Here is a 22972-nt window from a genome sequence, read left to right on the forward strand (position 1 = left end):
CAGTGTCAAAGGCCTTACTGAAGTCTAGAAAGACCACGTCCATGGCAACACCTGCATCCATTGCCTTTGTGACCTGATCATAAAAGGCAATCAGGTTGGTCTGACAAGACCTGCCCCTAATGAAACCGTGCTGGTTGCCCTTGAGCATCATCCCTGAAGCCGGCCCATCACAGATGTGCTCCTTGAGGATCTTCTCAAAGAGTTTCCCAAGGATAGAGGTAAGACTGATGGGCCTGTAGTTGCCCAGGTCCTCCCTCTTCCCTTTTTTGAAGATGGGGACCACATTAGCTATCTGCCAGTCATCTGGCACCTGGCCCAAGCACCACGAGCGCTTGTAGAGCCATGCCAAGGGCCCTGCAATAACCCCAGCTAGCTCCCTCAACACCCTGGGGCTGTCTGTAAACTGGCCAAGGGAGACCAGCAGTCAGTGGGAAAGTCCCTGTTCCCCCGAGCACTACTGGGAGTAACAAGGAACAACGGCCATAAGCTGAGAGCAGATTCAGGCTGGATATCAGGTGGCACTACTTCACAGTCAGGGTGGCTAGGATCTGGAACCAACTTCCAAGGGAAGTGGTCCTCGCTCCTACCCTGGGGGTCTTTAAGAGGAGGCTAGATAGACACCTTGTCGGGGTCATCTGACCCCAGTACTCTTTCTTGCCTCTAGCAGGGGGTTGGACTTGATGATCTGCTCAGGTCCCTTCCGACCCTACTAACTATGAAACCATAGAAAATATGGATAATTGATTTATTTTTACACTGAGTTCTGGTTGTTACTTCTAGAGTAGTAGTCTATTGTTTACTGAGTTAGTGACCTTATTAAAATACAAGGTGGTTGAAGATATTTTCTGAAATAAAAGTTATATATTCTTATTTTCTACATAATATGCTTATATTGTCAAGATCACCATTGGTCATTTCATGGATAAAAGACAGGACAACTGGTGTTTAGTAGGTCTTCTGAGTAGTGCTAATGAAAAACTGGATGAATAAATGCAATTCCTACTTAGGAATACTAGTAGGGTCTTAGGAAAGAGATTTGAAAGAAAGGAGGAAGGGTGCCTATGGAGGAGAATGGCTACGTTTTGTAAGTTTGTTTTGATAACTGGCCTAACTCTGACATCATACTTACGATTTACATCAATGAGTAGCTTCATAGGAACTGAGAGTTATACCAGAGTAAAGTGTATGAAAAAACTGGAAAAAAAAAGAATTGGGCCCAAAGATCATGGAGGCCAGTGTCTTACTTCACCCAAACTACAGTAGTGAGAACTCTTGTGAAGTTTGTAATAGGATCTATACTGACAGATGCAACAAATTCATTGCAACTTTTAAAAGAAAGCCTTTTAGTTCATTGATGTATGACAGTAAAGACTGCAATAGTTATTAAGGCAGTAAACTCAGTGCTTCATCCCTTAGTGAGTGTGTTTTCCAGAGGTAAACAAGGGTATTTTGTTGTTTTTTGAACATGTGTTTTTACAGCTTGCGACATCTTTACAGCTTTGTGAAAATGAAATCCATTCCAGAAGTTCTGGATTTTAAAAATGACTGCAGCACAAAGATGTATATTTTTTCTTTTTGTGGTAAAGTAATTCATTGATTTGGTGAACAACTGTAATAACTTGCAAATTATGTCTGATATGAAGCATTCCAGCCCGCTGTCTCAACAAATGGCACAGGACGAATTATACAATCTTCTATTGAGAGGGAGCCAGAACAGCCCACCCAGCCTAGAATTCTACCAAAATAAACAGCAGGAATTCTAAATAATAGTTTAAGAGTTCTCTTGGATAGTTGAGTTTTCTATTTTTATATTTTCCTGCTTATTAGACAAACTTTCAAATTAACTATTTCTACCCAAAATATGCGCATTTTAAGAACAATTTGAAAATGGTCTAGAAAAGCGTCTGATGAAAAAATGTTTGAAGTTTACTTTTTCTGAACACAACATATAAGGGGTGTTAACAATTTAACGAAGAAAACAAGATAATTAAGCGCAAACCAAAACCTACTCCCACTTCACCTTGGCTCCTTCACCTCTCTTCCCTTCAGGTTATTTTGCAGAGGAAGTAACTATTGAGCCACTTGAAAATCTTGCACCCCTATCTATTTTATGCCATACATTTTTAAGGGTCTAACTATCTTGGAAGAGTTGTAATAGCTTTCCTGAGTGACCTGGAGGTCAAATTCGTAGTTACCTGAATTTTTCAAAATTAAATTAGACAATTTCCAGAGGGGCAGCAGCAGTTCTGATTTAGATCAGATGGTTGCAGTGCTGACTCTGGAAGAGTGCTAAAAGTGTATTCTTTATGCCTTTTGCCAATGGTTTTGATTGGCCTCCAGCCTTTGAACTTAAGGACCAGTATTCTGGAAATTCTTGAAATACTATTAGCTATGTCACAAGGGAAGCAGAATATGATCTAAGCAACATTAAGTAATATGTTAAAGTAATACCAGAGCTTTTTTGTGAGTTCTACTTTATAGTATGCATTTAAAAAAAGAATGATAGGTAGAATAAGTTAATGTAAGGCTGATGCTCATAATAATAGTAGAGTAACTAGAAAGGAGGTCTGAACAGAATTAACTATTTTTATATTGTTATTCTTGTTGACATGAGTTGTCCATTTATGTTTGCTGTATCTGAATTTATTTTTTTATTTCTAGGTCTAACAGCAGCTGCCATGGCAGAGGCTATGAAGTTACAGAAGATGAAACTTATGGCAATGAACAGTCTCCATGGAAGTGGAAGTCAAAATGGAACAGAATCAGAGAATGAAGAACTCAATTCTAATGCAGGTAAATAGCATCTTTGGCTAACCCAGAATGGCTCTGTGTCTTCCTGTGTGTGCAGTGAAACATAAAATGAGAGGATCTCTGGTATCGTCATACTGTTCCAATTGTAGCTAGTTGTGCATTCCCAAAATCAGTTAAGAATCAAGTACACATTCCCCCAGTCTTACTCCTAACAACACTTCTCACAATTTTTTTCTGAAAAGTTGCCTAATGATTGAGGATTACTTATCTTACCTGAAAAAAATAGACTTTCTAAACTCTTCTCTGCATGCTTATAGTGACAAAAAACTTCTCGCATGCCAAAATGTTGAGTATAATATTTTCCTGTAAATTGTGGCAAGTATCAAAAATATATAGGTTTTCCAAGTTGGTATGGGGCACCCGTCATTGCACAGACAGAAAGAAATGGCAAATTGCCAGTTATTTAGCTTTATACCATATTACTGTATAAATAGAAGAGCTATTTATAACCCAAGCTATGAAAAAGGGGCAAAGTAGGTGTAAGCTATAGCCTAAAGAACTAGAACTATCCTTAAAATGATATAGAAACTCTTGTAAGGACCCTTCCAACCCTATGATCCAAACATATTTCCTAAAATATATTGTTAAACATAATTGCCACAACTTAACAAGCTTTGGCTTCAAGATGACATTTGAGATGGATGCTTTGAAGAAAGGCTTTTTGGTAATTGCAAAGGTCTTGGGAGTGGAAATATCAGAGGGAACAGAGACTGGGATGGATCTATTTCAGACATGGGGAGCTACAGGAACAACACTTCTATTTCATAATAAGAATACAGTGTCTGCTTGTAGATGGTATGTTGTATATATGAATTATTATACCAACGAAGTGGTAGCTTATTAGACAAATAAGGCAAAAACTGGGAAGTCTAAGACTCATTTTCTAAATAAATAACTTTGAATTCATGAAAAATTATTCATAAAGCAATGTCTTCTGAAAAGTGGTATTGCCTTTCGGCAACTAGCTAACAGCTAACTGTAGGCTCGTCTATACTGAAGAAACTGAACTTGCCACACATGCAATAAATGCTTTCCTAAAACTTCTCTGTACTTATACAGAACAAGTACTTCTTACTCACCTGTTTTCAAAACAAAATTAATTAGTGTGTACTGAACTATAACAGTCTTAATATTTTAAAATTATTTTAAAATGTATGTAAAAATAAAATATTTTTAAATTCATTCAACTCCTGTAGAGTTTCCAGAAATTTAACATCTGATTGCATATCTGAGATGTCATAAACATACTCTGCTAAGAGAGAGCATCGAGAACTTGATTGAGAAGAAAAATATATTTAATCTCACCCCAGTTGAAGTCTCCCAAAAGAAAATAAGTGTATGCTTAGTGTTGGAGATTTTTTTTAAACTGTTGGGAATCACCTTTAAAACATTTTAACCTTAAAATGTATTATAGATAATACACCTATATATTATACACCTTAAAATGTGTTGTAGATAAATACATTATATTATTTGGTATTTGCAATATTTTATATGCTTACAGTAGGGATTATTTCAAATCCAGGTAATATTATTCTGGTTATATAATTTCAAGTTTTATGGGAAATGACCATGCAAGCATTAACCAAAATATTTTCAAAATAGTTTATTTGTGGGGAAGTGATATTTTTTACAACTGATTCAATACTAATTTTTCAACAATGGATTTCCACTTTTTGTTTTACTGGTGTTAGATTGGGACCTAGGTGCAGATAATACAAGGCTGTTACTTTTTGCCTATATTTTTTTCTTTTTTTGGAATTCATGGGGTATTCACAATATCAGGGTAGTTCCATACAGTCCCATTAAATGACAAGACAAAAAACAAAGAAAGCAAAAAACTTACTTATGCCTGTTACCTCATTGGGGAAAGTTATTCAGTGTATACTTTGGGACTTCTGAATTTGCTTTCAGGCTTCGGAATGGATAGGGAAAGAAGGAGGAAGAGAAAGATAAGATGAAGATGCTATAAGTTTTATTTTTCCTGATTTCTATAAAAGATAATTTTGTGTAACACGTGGCTTGTCTCTCTCACTAAAAGATTATTGCTAATATGCCTATGTCACACAAAACAAAGGGTATACCTCAAGTCAGAAGTAAATTTTTTAGGATTATTGTAGGGATATAATACCTTCTAGAGGGTACCAAATCAGCAACTGCTCATTTTACTACGCAAGGCAACAAGACTGCCTGTCACACCCTCACTATAATAAGCTCCTAAACTTCCTTAGATGATTGGAATAAGGCCTGAAGAGTTGAAAGAGAGCTGTCATTTAGTTGAAGAGTTAGCATACACTTTATAACATTGATTCACTCATGGGTGCTGTGAAACTATGAAACCACCCCATAATAATTATCTGTGCATGAAAGCTTCACCAAATGTTTGTTTTGAACTAGACTGCTACAGTTTAAATTACTACTAAAAACAAAATGGTAATGCAAAATGGGAAATAAAATTGAATTCTGAAAGATTTTTTTACTAACAAAGGGTAAAAAGGAACAAAACAAGTCAAAAGCTACTTAAGTGAAAAAAACATTTTATTTTAGGAGACAGACCTACAGTTTCTTTGATTCGAGGTTGTGTTTAATAGCTTCTGTAATGGCTGCAACATGACTCTGCATTTAGATTTCAGCATGAATAACAACCTGTTCGTGTTTCATTTAGCTCCAAATGAGAAATTCTGTCTTTTATTGTTTTAGGAAATTAGTCTGTGTACTATTGCTCCTGGAACTTTATAATTAATCACTAAAGGTTATGGCTGTGGAGAGTTTGTGGGAAATAGATGCCTGAATGATTATAATTGTAGCTGTCAAATTAGAAATATAGTTATACAGCGGCAGAGGGGTTTTGTTTCCTTTGTGTTTTTTCTAAGCTTTGATTTTTTTAAATTTTTTTTTTAACTGTAACAAAGAAATTCAAGGTTGCACGTTTATTTGAAAAAAAATATATAGGTTGTGTTTTGGTTTTTTTGTTTTGGTTTTTATTTTTTTATTGCAGTACTACCCTGGAAATAATCTACAATGAAACATCCGGTTATTGTTTTCACTCATGATGCTTAACCCATCTGCTCTTCGTGGTTTAACTTTTCTGAGAAGATGCTTAGGAATTCTGCCTTCTTTCAACCTGGAGTTGTTCTGATACTATTGTGTGCATTTTTCATTAAAAGTTGCCATTCATGAGTATTTAGAATACAATTTTGAAACTTTATTCCCAGGCTTTTCCAAAGGCATGCCATTACATGCAGGCTTCTCTCTTTAATAGAATTAGGAAGATACAAGAGATGCTTTATCATGTCCTTTTAAAGCCTACTTTTGCCTATATTTGGTTAATGCCTGAAGTGTCACATTTGCAAAATTTTCGATTGCTGTGAGCTTGGGAGGTTTTGGAGCTATCAGATGAGAACATGAGTTTTAGCTGTCAATCACCCTTGAAGCTGAACACTCACTTAACCCTTGTTTGGGCCTGAACATCACATTTTCAGATTATTACTATTTCAAATACAATAATAATTTAACCAATTTATAAGGCTCACTAGCAACAGACAGGCATACAGTTAAATCTTACAAAAACATTCAAGGAAACTCCAGAATTTGGGAAGTAAAAGCTTATTTCTTTCTACATCTTTCTGTCGTCTTATCTTGATGGTTTCTTCTACCTGGCTTACCTTCCTGGTGTGATGTGGAACAAATATTGATAATAAAGATTGCAAACATTATTTTCCTCTAAAATCATTAACTCTAGAAAAAAGAAGAAATATAAAAATTATGAAATAATAAAAATATTCCTGATAAAAAATATTAAATATTGCATGGGATTTTTACTGAAAGACGATATATTTTTTCAGAGAGAGATCAACACTGGGGCATATCCTTGTTTACATATTAGAACACTAAGCTTCTTAAAAATATGTTTTCCTTTTTTCCCTCTTTAGAAATGAACAAAATTACTTGCACCTTTCTAGCCATCCCATGAAGTGCTTGAACAATTTCCTCAACCAGTATAGTGGCTCATATTTCAAATCTCATATTATAGTTGCTTCTCGGTGTGAGCAACTCCCTGCAGGTTTGTTTCCACCCCATCTGATCATCCAATGTGCTTTACTTCCCCAGGTTGGGGCTAGAAAAAGAGGTCGAAGTCAGAGGGCTGGCTAAGTAAGGAGATTGATTGTTGAAATTTACTTTACCTTAAAATCCCAAATTCCCAATAGCAAGAAATCTTTCTTCATCTTTCTTTTCCTTCACAATTGCTCTATGTAAATCCTTAGAGAGAGGTCAACTTGAAGGTGACACATCCACCTAGAAATTGGCTACCTTCTGAAAGGTTAAGGCAGCTAATACTAGTGATGCTCTAGAGACTGGTGACACATGCAGCATGAGGGTCATTGATGGTCCAGCTGGAGAATGAATAAGCTGAAGTTCGAAGCTTATCACTGAAATCAGGTATGCCAGCTATGAGTGCAAAATGCCATGAGCAAGTCACAAGATCAGTTTTACTATCCTGTAGAAATGAGGTGCACAAACCATTCTCTTTGGTTGGAAAGAAGTGGTACTAAGATTATGTATTTGATCCCAATATTAAGTTAAAGGGAAGTCTGAAAACACAAATCTGGAACTTAGCTGACTAGGATAAGGTTTTAACACTGAGGTCAAAGTTCTTTTACTATGGTTTCTTAGGGGCTAATTTATAGTAGAAGGTAAATTAACCTGAAAGGTAGAGAGCAAAAATACATATTCCTATCATTGTCAAAACATCCTTTAAGGTTGCCTTATTCTGTAATATCATAATCAAAGAAGCATTAGTGGAAACTATCAGTGATAGCACCTGTTTGTATAAACTGCACTGCACAAAATAAGACAGTTGGTTTTTTCCCCCCCTTTTTTGACAGCTTTTGGAATTAGCATGCATGATTTAATAAATGCTTTTTGCTTTCCCAGGAGAGATATCAAACAGTTTTAAGTGTTTCAGTGTCATTTCCTTAGGAAGCCCAAATGTTATTATGCATGTAGACTCTCTTGTTGCTTAATTTCCAGACAAGAAGCTGAGTTAGGTAGGCATAAAGCAAACCAAAAAAACACCATAGCTTTTGGCATTTGAGAAATCGGAGAAAAACGTCTTTGTAGAAAAATGTGTTGTCTTTTTATTCCCTCCTTTTTCTCTTCAGTACCTGCCATGCAGTTTTCTCATAAATGCAAACATCCTTCACAATCTGTTTAAAAAACCACAAATACATCACTCAGAGGAATATTTAAGGAACCATCAGGAGGGAAAAAACTCATTGGTTTAATGGAATGCTGTCAAGGAAAATCAGCATCACAAATGACACAGGGGCAGAATTGATACTTTTGCACTGACATGTTAAAAGAAAATCCCATGCATTATTTAGAAAACCCAGAAATCTGTCAGCTGTATGATTGCCGAGTTAGCAGAAGCAGGAGGATGCTGCTCAAGTTGAAAAGAAACGCGTAGGCACAGATCCATATTGTAACCTTTCATGTTCTACACCCACCATGAATACCCAGCTATTACACGGTCAGCATTTTTTAGTTTTTCTCTTTTAAAATTTCAAGTGCTTGAAAAGTCAAAAGAGGTAGGTCTTTTATTCTTAAAAGCAGGGTGCCTAGGCTATTATTTTATTGTAAGAGTAAAGATGACAAGACCAAAGAACAGACTTATTTTATCTTTTTGAATGCAATGCAGGTTTCATCAAGCAAGTTTTATCTGTTGTTAAACCAGGTATTTTTTACCTAGCCATGCTATCGGAACAAAGTGCCTTTATTTCAAAGATGAATTTTGTATAGAAAAATAAAGGAAATATTCATGACTATTTTGACTTAAGACAGTGAAGTACTATCAGTGCTATTTTTATGATCAGCTGTAGAGAGAATGACACATGTATTGTATTTGCTTTAATTGTCTTTCAACCAAAAATAACTTAGATACTGTCTTGAATATATTACGTTTCTATACTATTTTACCCAAAAGTTACTTCTGTTTGGCTGCAGGCAGCCTAGGTCTCAGGTTACATCTTGTTGACTTTCATCCCCTTTCAACTTGTTTGAAAGCAACATGGTATTGTAATATGATTCATCTAACCAGTTCAGCATTTCTGCTGATTCATCAGACGCCAAACTTGCATTGGTTTCACAAATGGTTGAAACTATTTGCTTTTCATACTTCAACTGCAGGTAGGACACAAGAGACATTGCATTCATCAGGTTAGGGAACACTGAATCAAAAACTAGAAGTAATAGACCTACTAGTGTACAGCCACCTAACAGAAGCAAACTGATGACTTGAACAAATAGTGAAAAAGAGGTTGCCAATCTATTTTTTTTTAAAGCTATTCAATATACCAGCTTTTCCATGCCTTTAGCTGAAGTCCTACTTTGTGTGCCAAGATTGTTTGACATGGGGAAAAGTGCACTGGGGACTCTGCATAGACAAATTTTGAGAGAGAAAGTTTGACAGGCATTGAGATATTATGTAGCAATGTTCTGACTGCTGTGAATGGGAGGTTCGATTTCATCCTGAGAAAGGTGAAGACAGAGGTCTGAAACTGAGAGTAGGTTCACTCAGAGATCAAGTAAGGTTAGCGGTGCAGTTGGGTTGGGAACTGATGGAAGGAATTGTGAGGAAGTGACGAGGAGAAGAGGCAGCTGAAGAGATGTGCAGAAAGGAAATAAAGAATTTCTGGAGCGAGCTTGTAAAGAGAAGGAAACTTGGAGAAGGAAAATTATGCTTGGCAGTTTGATTATTCTCCTAAAGGATCTAGTAACAAATATTTGCTGTTTCAAGAGGAATAGTCCTTTTTATTGTATTTAATTTGTATTACTGCTTAGTAGAGTTTTATAGGTATTTCTGTATTGTGGTGCCCAGCTTTACTGGTGAGAGTCAAACCTTGTATGTATGAAGGCTAAACTTGAAATCTCAAGTTTATTTTCTAAGATGTACATAGTATTTACTTTCATAAATAGTTTTGGAGAGAGAATAAATACCATTGGTGTGATACTGCTGTTTTACTCATGGACTAGAATTTGTCCCAAATAGTTTAAAAATTGCATATCTCTAAAGTATTATATCTAAGAAAAATTTTCACTGGGTTTGTTCCTATAGATGTCTCTGAATTATTTTACCTACACTTCCAATTCTGCAAGGTTTTTATCATGTGTCTATGTAAATAAACTCATTGATCTTAGGAGAAAAGTTTTTATTGTTAAAATTAAATGCTTAAGTTTATCACAAAATCAGAATCTAAAATGCATCTTTTACATTTCATAATGTAAAATTAAGTGCATACAGTAAAGTACCCACATTTGGACTGACTGAGAGCCAATTCTAAGTAACATAAATAATTGCCACTATAGTTCTTTTGTTATAGTTTTTTTACAATTCTGCAGAATCCATTTTTAGAGAAGAAGCCCTAAATCTGTATCTGGTTCTTATCTTTCCCATGCTATATTAATTTATGAATGTATAAACTAAAATCCATAACTTGGAATATACCTTAAAAGGTAAGTACAAAAATGTTGATATTGTCTTAGAAGAAATTTCTGCAAGAAGAGTTTCCACTAAATAATGTGTAAGAGCTGGTTTGTGCATGCTTTATTCAATGGCAATTTTGAGTTATTTTTCCACTGATGCATTACAATTAATGGTAGCTGAATGCACTCATTGAGAAGGGAGAACATAAACCTTTTAGTGTGTATTTCAGTAATTTAGACATATTACATGATCTACTTATTTAATTTATTTAGTCGGTTACTGTACTTGCATTCTAAGAATTGGTGCTCTTTTTTTTTTCAAGTAGCAGCAAATAGATTTGTTCCATCAAGAGACAAAATTATTTACAAGGAACCTTACATTTTAATACTTGTATTTTGCTGGAACAATTTGGTTTAAAGAATCAAGACAAGGAATAATCCTAATCGCAAATAGAGGTACTTACAACCTAGTCACAGGCAACCTCTCCAGGTTCTTGTTATATTTACTATCAAAACTAAATGCAGCATAAGATAAACTAATGAAATATACAAGTGGTATGTTTTAAACTGTTTAGAACTGAGCTTTCACATGTCTGTCACCTCTCCGATCCTTTACAAATTTATAGTCTCAGAGAGCAAGAGGTCTAAATCTTCAAAGCTTGAAAAACAGAGGTGCAGCATGAACTAATCTTCATTTTTTCCCCTATCTTCTTACAGCAGCACTAATGGAAATGTATTTTGTTTAATGACTCTGAAATCCTGTTTGTAATTAGATGTGGGAATTGGTCTTACTTTGTAACAGATGATACTGGAATAATAATATGAGAGATGCTACGCTGAGACCACTATCCTCCTAAATCTATATCATTTTTCATTTTATTGACAGGAAATGTGCCCAAGGAACAAAGAGATTGATTTAAAAAAATAGGAAAATAATATGTAATAAAAAACAGAATCAAAATATTTTAGCATTACTTTAAATATATTCAAAGGGTACATTAACCTTTTCACTTTATTTTTAAGTTTAGCAAACAGCCTGTTATAACTGTTGTCTTGCCAATGATATGATCTTTGGATTAATGAACCAAAAAGGTGGGAAGCTATAATTAATGACAGGGTGCATACAATTAAAATGCATATCATATTTCAGAAGGATTATTCAAAATAATTAATTTTGTCTGTTAAAGCAGTTTTATAGTTGCAAATGAAGTAATTAAGAGTGGGCATAGTATACAAAAATAGAGGCTGGACTCAAACAGCTACTCCCCTTAGTGCAGTAGTCATCTTTACTAGGTTGTGATGTTATAAATCATTTTGGTCACTGTAGAGTCAAACTACATTTTTAGCTTGTTCATAGTTTTCACATTTAGTAAAAATAACAACTATTAACACTCAATGCTAACATGCCAAAAAAACCCAGGTTGTCCAAAATTATATTCCATTAAGACTAGGTCTAGTCTCTCCCCTCAAGGCACATGTGTGACTCCCATGGTATTACAGCGAGTTGTACTCATCAAGAAGAGAATAAAGACAATGAACCAAATTCAAAATGTATTCCAATACAAATATTGAATAGCTCCAATATAAATGAGACAAATGGGCACATATCTTAAAGGGTAAATGTGCTTTGTAGTTGCATAGTGTTATGGTCAAAGAAAGAAAAAAAACACGTGACTATATTTTACCTCTGTGTCTATGATAACTTAACATCAGAAAATATGTGCATCCAGTTTAGTATATTTTAGATTTCAGGTTGCATCTGTTTGCATGCATCAGCATTTTTGAAACATTAAGTAAAAATTGATTTATCATAAGTCACTAAGTATTGGGCAAAAAATACTTGGAAGGGAGTGAGCACTACGTTCTTGTCCTTGTTCCCAGGGCAGTACCCCTGTGTCACAAAATAAAATTTCCCTTTTCCTTGCTCTCTTCCTGTCCTCATACATCTTTCTTTCTTGGTCCAAAATGGGCCTGCTGAACTCAACAGAATTGATAAAGGATGACCTCAGCTCTGTCTAGCCTATGCTTTGATGGCTGGGATACTGTCCTGGAAAGTAGAGCATGTGGCTTCAAATCCTCTCTGCTTAAAGAAGGCCTAGACCCTCAGTCTCCCATTTCCTGCACAGGTTTCTTAATGAGTAGGCTATTGAGTAAAAATGGCTCCTGCTACTTCATCTACCTTCTCCTTTACCGCGTTAAACAGTTCCAGGGACCTAGGTAAGGTGTACATACAATTTATCTGGTTTCCCATGTGAATTAGGATTGCAACAGGATTTAATTTGAATTAGACAACTAGATGGCAATTGCATCTTTCCTAATCATATGGAGTGGCCAAGTCTACGTGCATAAGGTTGATTAAGATCTAAAATCTAAAGCCATTCAGTACCACTTTTGAATCTGGGAGGTAGATGTATAAGGTGCAATGGAACCTAATGTGTGATCTACACAATCACACCTCATGCCGTGCCACGTGCATGGCAAGAGGTGCGATTGCGGGATTGTGCATTACATCCCATTGCACCTTACTGTTGGTGCAGCAGGAGCCCAATCCTGGGCTCCCCCTGCTCTGGCAAGAAGCAGATTCCTGCAGCTGGGAGCACCCTCAGTTGCGAGGGACTCCTGGCTCCAGAGGCACCCCAGGAACCCCCATGGAAGGAGATGCAGTTCCCACAGTCCCCTGGCCGTGAGAGTGTATGAAACTCCCAGCGGGGTGCTGCCACAACTGAGTTGGCAGCTGCTGGGGCTGAGAGTAAGGCCTCTCATTCCTATCAGTCCTATCAGCTGTCAGGACTTCCAGCTGCTGGGGAGACCCTGCTACACATGCATCTTAAGCTCAGTAGCAACCAGCTATGAAGTTAGTGCATATTTTCAAGGTTTAAATTTAAAGCTGGTTAAAAAATAAGTGCTTTTCACATGTAACTGGTCTCAAGGTAATTGCATAATTAACCAGTTAATTGGGCAATATCTGTAATGTGTAGAGGGGGAGTAAGGGCCACATCCTAGTCTGGGGGCCCTCTGCACATTACAGGTATTGCACAATTAACTGGTCAGCTGACAGGGCTTCCAGCTGCAGAGGTGCATCATGCCCAGCCAGGGCTGGGAGTCCCGCAATGAACAGGACTCTGTCCCAGCAGCTGCCAACTCTGTACTGTGTCAGCAGCTGGGACCCAGAGTCTTATAGTAGGGGATACTGGGTTTTGGCTGTGTGCCTCTTGGTGCCGGGACTCAGTGTGGTCCCAGCAGCTGTGGGGTGCAGCTGTGATCTCCCAGCCCTGAGGGTGCATGGAGCCCCTAGGAGGGATGAGGGAGGGGGGGTAAGAGTTCCCCTCTGGGGCTAGGCAGCTCTGTGTGCCAGGAATCCTGGCTGTCAGGGAGCTGCTGGGGTGGGCCTGCTGGGGCCTGGCCACGGCCCGCATCCTCAGCTCAGCTTCTCTATGGAAGGGAGGGCTGCTCTAGCACCCCCAGGCTTCTGGCTTGAGCCACTGCATGCATATGCCAAATGGCTATCCACTTGCAAAACAGTTCATTCTCTGCAGGTTAAACTAACCTGCAAAGACTGAATCAATTCATGCTCACTCTTTTTGAATGTCTGTCCCTAGTCCTAATGACCAAGCAAAAACAAATTATACTTGCTTCCCACATGACAAAATTCTTTTAAAAGATGTCATTGTATGGAGCACAAATTAGAAACTGGAACATAGGTGTGAGTGTGATCATTGTGGGAACAATATCCTATAAAATACTGAGCAACTTAGTAAGATGGGGTCAGATTCTTCGTCACCCATTAGGCATCTAAGTGCAATCCTGTTCCACTTTTGCTTCAGTCCCTGAAAACCTGTTACTGCAAAATGCAGATGTGCCCTCCTCCACATTGCAGCTTTTTGTTACTTATCCTAAGAGATGAAAGTGCATTACAAAGATCAGATGTATTAGTGGTTTTCCAGGTACTTATAAAAAATGAAAATGAAACGTCTAGAGACTTAAATGTATATGGTCCATTTATATGCCTTACAAGTGTAGTAGGAACTAGCTCTGAGTCTGTTACAATGACATCTATTCTGACTCTCACCTCACTACATTATACAGCGTATTTGTCTGAATGCTATAATGAATCAGTGTGCATAACCTAAATGTTTTAGGGAATGTTTATTTTCCTGTTCTCTCATCTATCATTTTATAGTTGTTTTTAGTAACAATAACTTATCAGTATTAAGTTACTTACAAAAATCTCACTAAAATGTCAAATACAAAAATCTGTTTGGAGTTCTTAAATCCACACAAAGACACATATTTAAGTTTGCACATTTAACTTTTCAGCCAAATAACATATTTGATTTTTACTCTCAATTATCAGTATTAATTTAAAAGTAAGCTATGCCAACTTATTCAGCATAACATTTTGATACTGCAGATGGTAAGGAGCAAGATTTTTCTGGTTCAGAGTAGCAGATCAGAACATCCAGCTAATGCAGTTACCATATAGTCATAAAAAGTTGTCACTATTTGTGATACTGTCATCATATTAATCCAGTGTCCGTGAGCAACCTTCTCTCTCACTTTAATTATATTTTAGCAACCAGAAAAATACTTTAATATTTATATAAAATTTTAGTTTAAAGCAGTTTCCTGCTTGTTAAGCCACTTATAAATTAGGATGGAAACTAGCATTCTATCTTTGATGCAGGGCCCACATGCTGAGAGTGTCACAAATGATGTTATTGATGGTGATACAGCTGCCAGCAGCAGGAATCTCATAAATGCCAATTTTAATCAGAAATTTTTTTAAATGTACAGTTGATATGTGTATATTGTAAGAAATGCTTCTAACTGTGTGAAAAAATTCAGAATATTGTGTGGTTTTTCCTCAAGGTTACAGTGTTCACTTAAGTTTTCACCCTTAACTGTGAATTTCCTGGTGTCTGGGGGTTGTGCGAGTTTCAGTGCCTGATCTTGAAAAGTGCCTTAAACTGATGCTTTTAATTTCATCTGCTTCAGTTTTGTGGAAGCAAATAATTAAGTACAGTTTTGCTTGGAAAAAATTAGGGAGCAAGTGACATTACATGGATGTCTACCTAATCAGTGGGCTTGGCACGATAGATGTTTACACAGCATCAATTAAACCTGTCTTTACCTGCATCCATAAATGAAATTCCAGTTTTAAAACTCAGAGCCTTGGTTTCCTAGATATCTTCACTTACGAGCTTAGAAGCCAAAATGAAAAGTGCTGGAAACTCATAATATAGATAAGTGGACTGAAATTGAATAAAACTCAAGTAAATATTTTAGGATTTGGATCTATTAGTTGAGTAATAACACCCAAATTGTAGTTTTACTCATTATGTTCCTAATTCAATAAAATTCTTGGAGCATGCATTTATTCTGTGAGTAAACGGTTCTTGCAGTATAGGCAGTGTGCATTTCATAAACAGGTTTTTTAACGCCATGTTCCAAAGTGCTGAGTGACATGTTGGTGGAATTGCTGATTTTGAGCTGGTCCAAGAATGACGGCTACTATCACTGGTGGTCCACCTCCCCCAACCACGGCTGGCCTCACTGTCTCTCCTGCCTAGCGCACAAAAAAGGCTTGTTACACCTCTGGGTACAGGCAGGTATTACAATATTTAGCTGACTAAAAAGACCTGGCTATAAGTTCACAGCAGCTCAGTGTTACTAAAAATTGAAAAGGAACTGCCATTGTACCTAAAACAAAGGGCCCCATTAGACACCATTTATTTCCAGTTCAATAAAAACAACTCTCAAATAAAACTCTTACTTAATTTTTATTTAAAAATAGTTTTTATTGATAAGATTGTAGAAAATATATTGAAATTTTACCTAGTAAGTTTGGTGAGGTAGTGATCAAGAATATTTTGCTGATAGTGTAGATTAGAAACTATTAATTTCTTTATAAAATACAGTGAAAGAAAATCCCAATAATTTTATTGCGTTTTGAGTGTGTTGCTCTAAAATGTCCTGTGAGTAAAATGAATATTATTTGATGCATTGCATATGTAATAAGTGGACAGTATATACATATTTTAAGTCAGCCAGGTTGTGCCTAAGTTTTTTCCAGGCATAGTCTTCAACTCCAGAAAACAGCTAGGTATTTGTCTAAGTACATGGTAAATTAGACATTTTCCTGAATTAAGGCTATATGATATACATCAAAACAAGACTTAAGATCCCAAGTTATTTGTATGAGTTTTTATAGGTAAAGATGAAGGTTTAATGTTACCTATTAACAGTTTCTTACTTTTAAATATAGCAGTTATTATAAACAAATAAAAATCATGACTATATGTCTTTTTATTCATTTATGTATTCTTACTGACTTTGCTACCTTCTAGTTTGCATAATTAAGAGACCTCCAAAAATGGTGTCTTTGACTAGGGAAGTCAAACTCGCTCTGGGTCAGATCATGCTGGGCCAGCAGTGATCCAGTGGCAGTAGCAGGGATCTAGCAAATCCAGGGGAGAGTTGGTGGCCGTGGGGCCAAGCGGTAGCAAAAGGTCAAGCTCACAGGGTGAGCAGGTCAGCATCTGCAGAGATGTTTTGCACCTGTCTGCCACTAAGGACCTGTTCAGCATGTGCCATGTTCCTGAATTCTGTGGCAGACAATGCTCCTAACTTCTGGTAGCCCAATAGGCTGAATGGAATGGCTCTATGGGCTCTCTCTGATGTTCATATTTGACATGCCCGTCTTAGACCATTAGAACTCTGTATGTAGTTATGGGTATGGACAAACATACACTTTAGCTGCCTGAAAGGGGAAGGAGAGGTGCTGTTCAGAAACATGTATCAGTAATTATGATCTACCTCTGTATAAGCCTCTGCATATTACCTCTGCATGAGCCTGTAGCAGTAATGCTTAGAGAAATCACCCTAACTTTGACCCCAAATGATGTAGGGTCTGTGTCATAGGGGTGGGATTGTCTCTCTAGTTTGAAAATTCTTGGCCCATTGGACATGACTGAGTCAGAGGAGCAGTCACTCATGGGAAAATATACTTCCATCTTCTCTGAGGTTTGTGCAGCTTAATTTGTCCTTCATGGCAAATTTTAATTTGTATCTGGGGTTGTCATCAAAATAGATTCCACAGCATGTGTTGAATCATCATCAGGGATCCTGGTTTTCCCTGATAAACTTCAAATTCTCTGATTAAAAAATCACAAATTCTCTGATAAAAATCCCCAAATCCATTATTAATACTAAAGGTCCCACACAACCCCCTGGTCTTGCTGGCATGGCTTGCTCCCCCTCCACAGCTCCCTGGCCTTGCTGGTGCCTCTCACTCCCCCCCGCTCCCCACAGTCCTGTTGGTGCCCCTCACCCCCCACCCACAGCCCCCTGCTCCCCTCAGCCCTGCCAAAGGGGGCTCCAGCTGCCGGGGACCCACATCTGCAGCCCCCCTGCCCCTGGCAGGAGACAGCAGCTACTGCAGTAGAGTGGAGCATGGCTCCCTCCTGTTGCCAGATGCAGGCTCAGGTGGAGGGGAGCCTGGCTCCTCACCAGGGTGTGCACTCCCTGGGGCACAGGAAGGACCCGCACCCTCAGATTTGTGCATGGGTGTGGACTGCAGGCTCCCACCCTGTTGCACTCCCCTGGGTCCTCCACAGCCTGGCAGGTGTTTAGAGAACAGTGGTGCTATGTGGAGAATCTGCTTGTCACTGCAAGCACCACACCGCCCTGGCGACTCATCCCCTGTTAATGCACCAGCTTTGAGGGGTGCAACCCTGTGCCGCCACCCTCTCTGCAGCTGTGTGCGCAGGAGGCACATTACCAGGGCAGCATGCAGCTTGCAGCAACAAGCAACTTCTCTATGCAGCTCAACTGTTCCCTGCTGCACCTGGTCGTACCCCAGAGGAAGGGCAGCAGGGTGGGAGTCTGCAGCCCGTGCCCACCCCCACCCCATACACAGATCTGGGGGGCACAGGTTTCATAGAAGCATAGAATCATAGAAGTAGGGTCGGAAGGGACCTTGTAGATCCTCAAGTCCAACCCCCCCGCCTGGGCAAGAGAAAACCTGGGCTCAAACGACTCTAGCCAGGTAGGCATCAAGCCTCTTCTTAAAGACCCCCAGGGTAGGAGCCAGCACCACTTTCCTTGGAAGTTGGTTCCAGATCCTAGCTGCCCTAACTGTGAAGTAGTTCTTATGGATGTCTAATCTAAACCTACTCTCCAACAACTTATGGCCATTTTTCCTTGTGATGCCAGGGGGTGCTAGGGGAAACAAGGTCTCTCCCAAACCCTTCTTGTCCCCCCTAGTGAGTTTATCGATGGTCACCAGGTCCCCCCTCAGCCTTCACTTGTGAAGGCTGAACAGGTTCAGGTCCTGCAGTCTCTCGTTGTAAGGTCTACCCTGTTGTCCCCGGATCATGCGGGTGGCCCTCCTCTGGACCCTCTCAATGTTGTCCACATCCCTCCTGAAATGGGCTGCACAGAGCTGGACACAATACTTCAGCTGTGGCCTGACCAGTGTTGTGTAGAGGGGGAGGATCACCTCCTTGGCCCTACTTGAGATGCATCTGTGGATGCACGACAAGGTGCGGTTAGCCCTGCCAACCGTGACCTCGCATTGTCGGCCCATGTTCATCTTGGAGTCAATAATGACTCCAAGATCCCTTTCTGCCTCCATGCTCTCAAGAAGGGAATTTCCCATCTTATAAGTGTGCTGCTGGTTACTACTGCCCAAGTGCAGCACCATGCATTTGTCAGTATTGAAACGCATCCTGTTTTTGTTAGCCCACCCCTGTAACCTATCCAGGTTTTGCTGCAGTCTTTCCCTCCCTACTAGCATGCTCATCTCGCACCAAATTTTGGTACCCTCAGTGAATTTAAACAGGTTGCTTTTCACCCCATTGTCCAAATTGAACAGTGCAGGCCCCATGACAGAGCCCTGGGGGACTCCGCTGCCCACTTCCCCCCAGGTTGAATATGACCCATCCACCACCACCTTCTGAGTACGACCCTTCAGTCAATCTGCAATCCATCTGACTGTGTAAGCATCAGTGCCACAGTCGCGTAGTTTTTTAATGAGGATGGGGTGGGAGACAGTGTCAAAGGCCTTGCTGAAGTCCAGAAAGACTACATCCACGGCGACACCTGCATCTAATGCTTTTCTGACCTGATCATAAAAGGCAATCAGGTTGGTCTGACATGACCATGACATGCCCTTGAGCATCATCCCTGAAGCTGTCCCATCGCAGATGTACTCCATGATGATCTTCTCAAAGAGTTTCCCTAGAATTGAGGTAAGACTGACGGGCCCAGGTCCCCCCTCCTCCCTTTTTTAAAGATGGGGACCACGTTGGCTATCTTCCAATCATCTGGCACCTGGCCTGAGCACCACGAGCGCTCGTAAAGCTGTGCCAAGGACCCTGCAATAACCCCTGCTAGCTCCCTCAACAATCTGGGGTGGAGAGCATCTGGAGCCGCTGATTTGAAGACGTCCAGCCCCGGTCCTACCCAACCTGAGGTCTGGAGGTGTTCCCCTTGAGTCCGTCTTGCATCACGGTGGGGAAGTCCCAGTCCCTGTACAAGACAATGGAGGTAAAGAATTGGTTAAAGAGGTCTGCTTTCTCCTCTGGTGCAACCACCAGATTGCCCAGGGTATCATGCAGGGGCCCCACATTTCCCAGTGCTTTCTTCATCCTCCCTATATATTTGAAAAAAGGACTTTTATTATCTTTGATTTTTGGATGCAAGTCCTAGCTCTATGTCCGCCTTAGCCTTCCTGACATCCCCCCTACAGGCCAAGGAGAGGAGGTAGACTCCTCTTTGGTGATAGCACCCCCTTCCACTGGTTGTATGCCACCTTTTAGGCAATCAGGCACTCTTATGAGCCAGGGGGGCTTTCGGGCACACTTGCCCCACTTGCTTCTTGTTGGGATGGTCACCCCTTGGGCCCTGAGTATCATCTGCTTAAGGAATGACTACTCATCTTGAGCACTGAGTTCCCCTGCTCTCGAGAACCCCAGCACCTCTCCCACTAACCTCCTCAAGTTGTTGAAGTTGGCCTTCTTGAAGTCCAGGGCTACTGCCTTGCTGCAGGCCTTTGACACCCCGTGCTGGATGATGAATTCCAGCAAACAATGATCACTATCACTCAGGTGGTCAAGAACCTGGAGGCCCCTTACCAGGTCATCGCCTGTGGCCAGGACCAGGTCCAACAGGGCATGTCCTCTGGTGGGACTGTGCACCTCCTGAATTAAGTGGAGGTCCTGTATCTCGGCCAGGAACCTCCTGGAATGGTCCAACCTGGCTGACTGTTCCTCCCAGCAGGTGTCCAGGTAATTTAATTCACGCATGACAACTACATCCTTTGCCTTAATTGCCTCTGCAAGGTGGCCTGAAAATTCCCGGTCCAGCTCCTCTCCTTGGTTGGGAGCTCTGTAGTAGACCCCCACTGTTAACCCCTCTCCCCACGGCCCCCTTGTATCTTGACCCAGAGTACTTCAGCTTGCCCCTCCTCTGACCCCATTCTGCTGCCAGAGGATGTGTATTGCTCCTTGACATAGAACACCACACCCCCACCTTTCCTTCCTTCTCTATCCCACCTGTAAAGCCTATAGCTTCTAATGCTAACTGCGCAGTCATGGGATGAATACCACCATGTTTCTGTAAGCCCTCTTATGTGTGGATCTGAACTGGCTATTCTGAGGGCAAGTTCCTCCTGTTTATTCTCCATATTACGAGTATTGGAATATAGGCATTTAAGGCCTTGTCTCGCTGCGGGCAAGACACCCTGTTTCTTACCTGGGCGCTCCTTGCATTTGTTACCTGTCTTGCTTGGGTGGTGTCTCCTCGTCTTCCTGTGCCCCCTCCCCCCCACCAGCAATGCTAGTTTAAAACTTGCCATAGAAGATCAGCAAACTTGGAAGAGAAGACACACTTGCCTTTAGGAGAGAGGTGAAGTCCGTCCCACCCCAGCAAGTCCCCCACCCGAAACATGGGTCATTATCAAGGAACCCAAGGCCTGCCTGGTGGCACCAACTGTGTAAGTGCCAGTTGACCTCACCAATGCAGGCCTCGTGTTGCCATCCCCACCTACTCACTGGAAGAAGAGAGTAGAATACCACTTGCGCCCCTGTCTCCTTAAGCTTGTCCCCCAGAGCCTTGCAATCCTTCATAATGCGGTCAGGGTTGCCCCTGGCCGCATCATTCATCCCCACGTGGATGAGAACCATGGGGTACCGGTCTGCAGGTCGGATGTAGGCTGGGATCCTCTCCATGATGTTCCTAACCCGAGCCCCAGGCATACAGCAGACCTCTTGCGTCATGGGGTCAGGCCGACACATGGGACCTTCCAGTCCTTGTAGGATGGAGTCTCCGATGACGAGGACCCAGCATTTCTTCCTGCTAGTGTTCGCTCTCTGCCCATTCTTTATCATGTGGGGAGTGGCATCGTCCCTGCCGGAGGCAATTTCTCTGTCTTTCTCCATCACAGCTGTCAGGGCATCAAATCCGTTCCCCAGGTGAACCTGGGGAGCTTCCAGCACTCTAGGCCTAGCAGCTCTGGACTTGAACACCTTCTGCCACTCCTGTGTTGGATGCATCTCCTGTGGGGGCTGTACAGTGGGTGACCGGGCCTTCAGAGGCCAGAAATAGGCATCAATTTCATCCTCTGCATCTCTGATCCCCCTCAGCCTGCTCACCTCAGCCTGGAGCTCCCTCACCTGCTCCTCCAGGGCCCTAAGTCATGCACAGGAGGGACAGGCAAGGGGACCACCAGGCCCCACCCCCCCAGGATCCCACCGAGCCCCTCCACAGACAGGGGGGCAAGGGGCCACCAACCCTGCCATGAGCTCCATCTGGGTAGAGGCCTCAGAAGAGCCCATGGCAGGTGGCTGCGCCTGGGCGGGGTCCCTGGCAGCCACGCTCTGCGTCTGCACCATGTCTACAGAGCTGCGCCTGCTGCTTTTGCTTGCTGGAGGTGCCACTCTGGGCAGCTACCTCATGCCCGCATTACGCGAATGCCAGCGCAAATGGCAGTGCGCCCTTACAGAGTGTGCCTGCCTGTGTGCAGGGCTCAGGAGCCCATTTCCCTGTCGGGCGAGCTAAGAGGGCTCTGGAGGGCTTCCCCTCTGGATCCGCCTCAGCTGTGCTGTTCTCTCTGCCCCACTTACCTTAGGGGGAAATCAGCTGTTGCTGCCCCCGCAGCTGTCTCCTCTGCAGCTGCTGCCTTCGCCGCTGAGGTAAGGTGGATACACGTGTGGCACATGTGCACCCTGCTCCCTCTGCTCCTGCTCCCCAACTGCCAGGGGAATTTTAAACTGTGGCTTTTTAAAGCCCGCAGTTTGCAATTTCCGTGGTTGTACCCTCAGCCGATCAGGCCTTCTGGCTAAGCCGGAAGTGCTTGCTGGCAGCCCCTCCCCCTACCAGCCCTCCCGCTGCGATCCCAGGGTGGCAGGGATTACCACCCCAAGGGGCTAGTCAGAGCTGGCCCCTGCTTGAGGGAAAGGCCTCTGCTAGATCCCCCCACCCACGGTCTGCCTGCCTGTGTGCAGCTCGGGAGCACGGCTCCCTGTCGGGCAAGCTGGGTCTTTAAAAGGAGACTAGATAGACAACTTGCCGGGCATTTGACCCCAGCATTCTTTCCTGCCGTGGCAGGGGGTCGGACTTGATGATCTGCTCAGGTCCCTTCCGACGGTACCAACTATGAAACTATGAAGGGGTCCCA

The 22972-nt window shown here is 41.3% G+C and overlaps 1 protein-coding gene across 6 annotated transcripts in view; it reads left to right on the forward strand.

The window, feature by feature from the left end:
• DACH2 (dachshund family transcription factor 2) overlaps positions 1-22972 on the forward strand; it is a 547922-nt gene that overhangs the window by 373868 nt on the left and 151082 nt on the right. For all 6 annotated transcript variants that reach the window (XM_090060531.1, XM_090060534.1, XM_090060533.1 and 3 more), the window contains one exon: positions 2662-2793. In XM_090060531.1, coding sequence (XP_089916657.1) covers positions 2662-2793 — 132 coding nt within the window. The remainder of the gene's footprint in view (positions 1-2661; positions 2794-22972) is intronic.

Source organism: Crocodylus siamensis, chromosome 8 (genome assembly GCF_052110815.1).
Source record: "Crocodylus siamensis isolate JL-2025a chromosome 8, ASM5211081v1, whole genome shotgun sequence".
In the NCBI taxonomy this organism is placed as follows: Eukaryota; Metazoa; Chordata; order Crocodylia; family Crocodylidae; genus Crocodylus; species Crocodylus siamensis.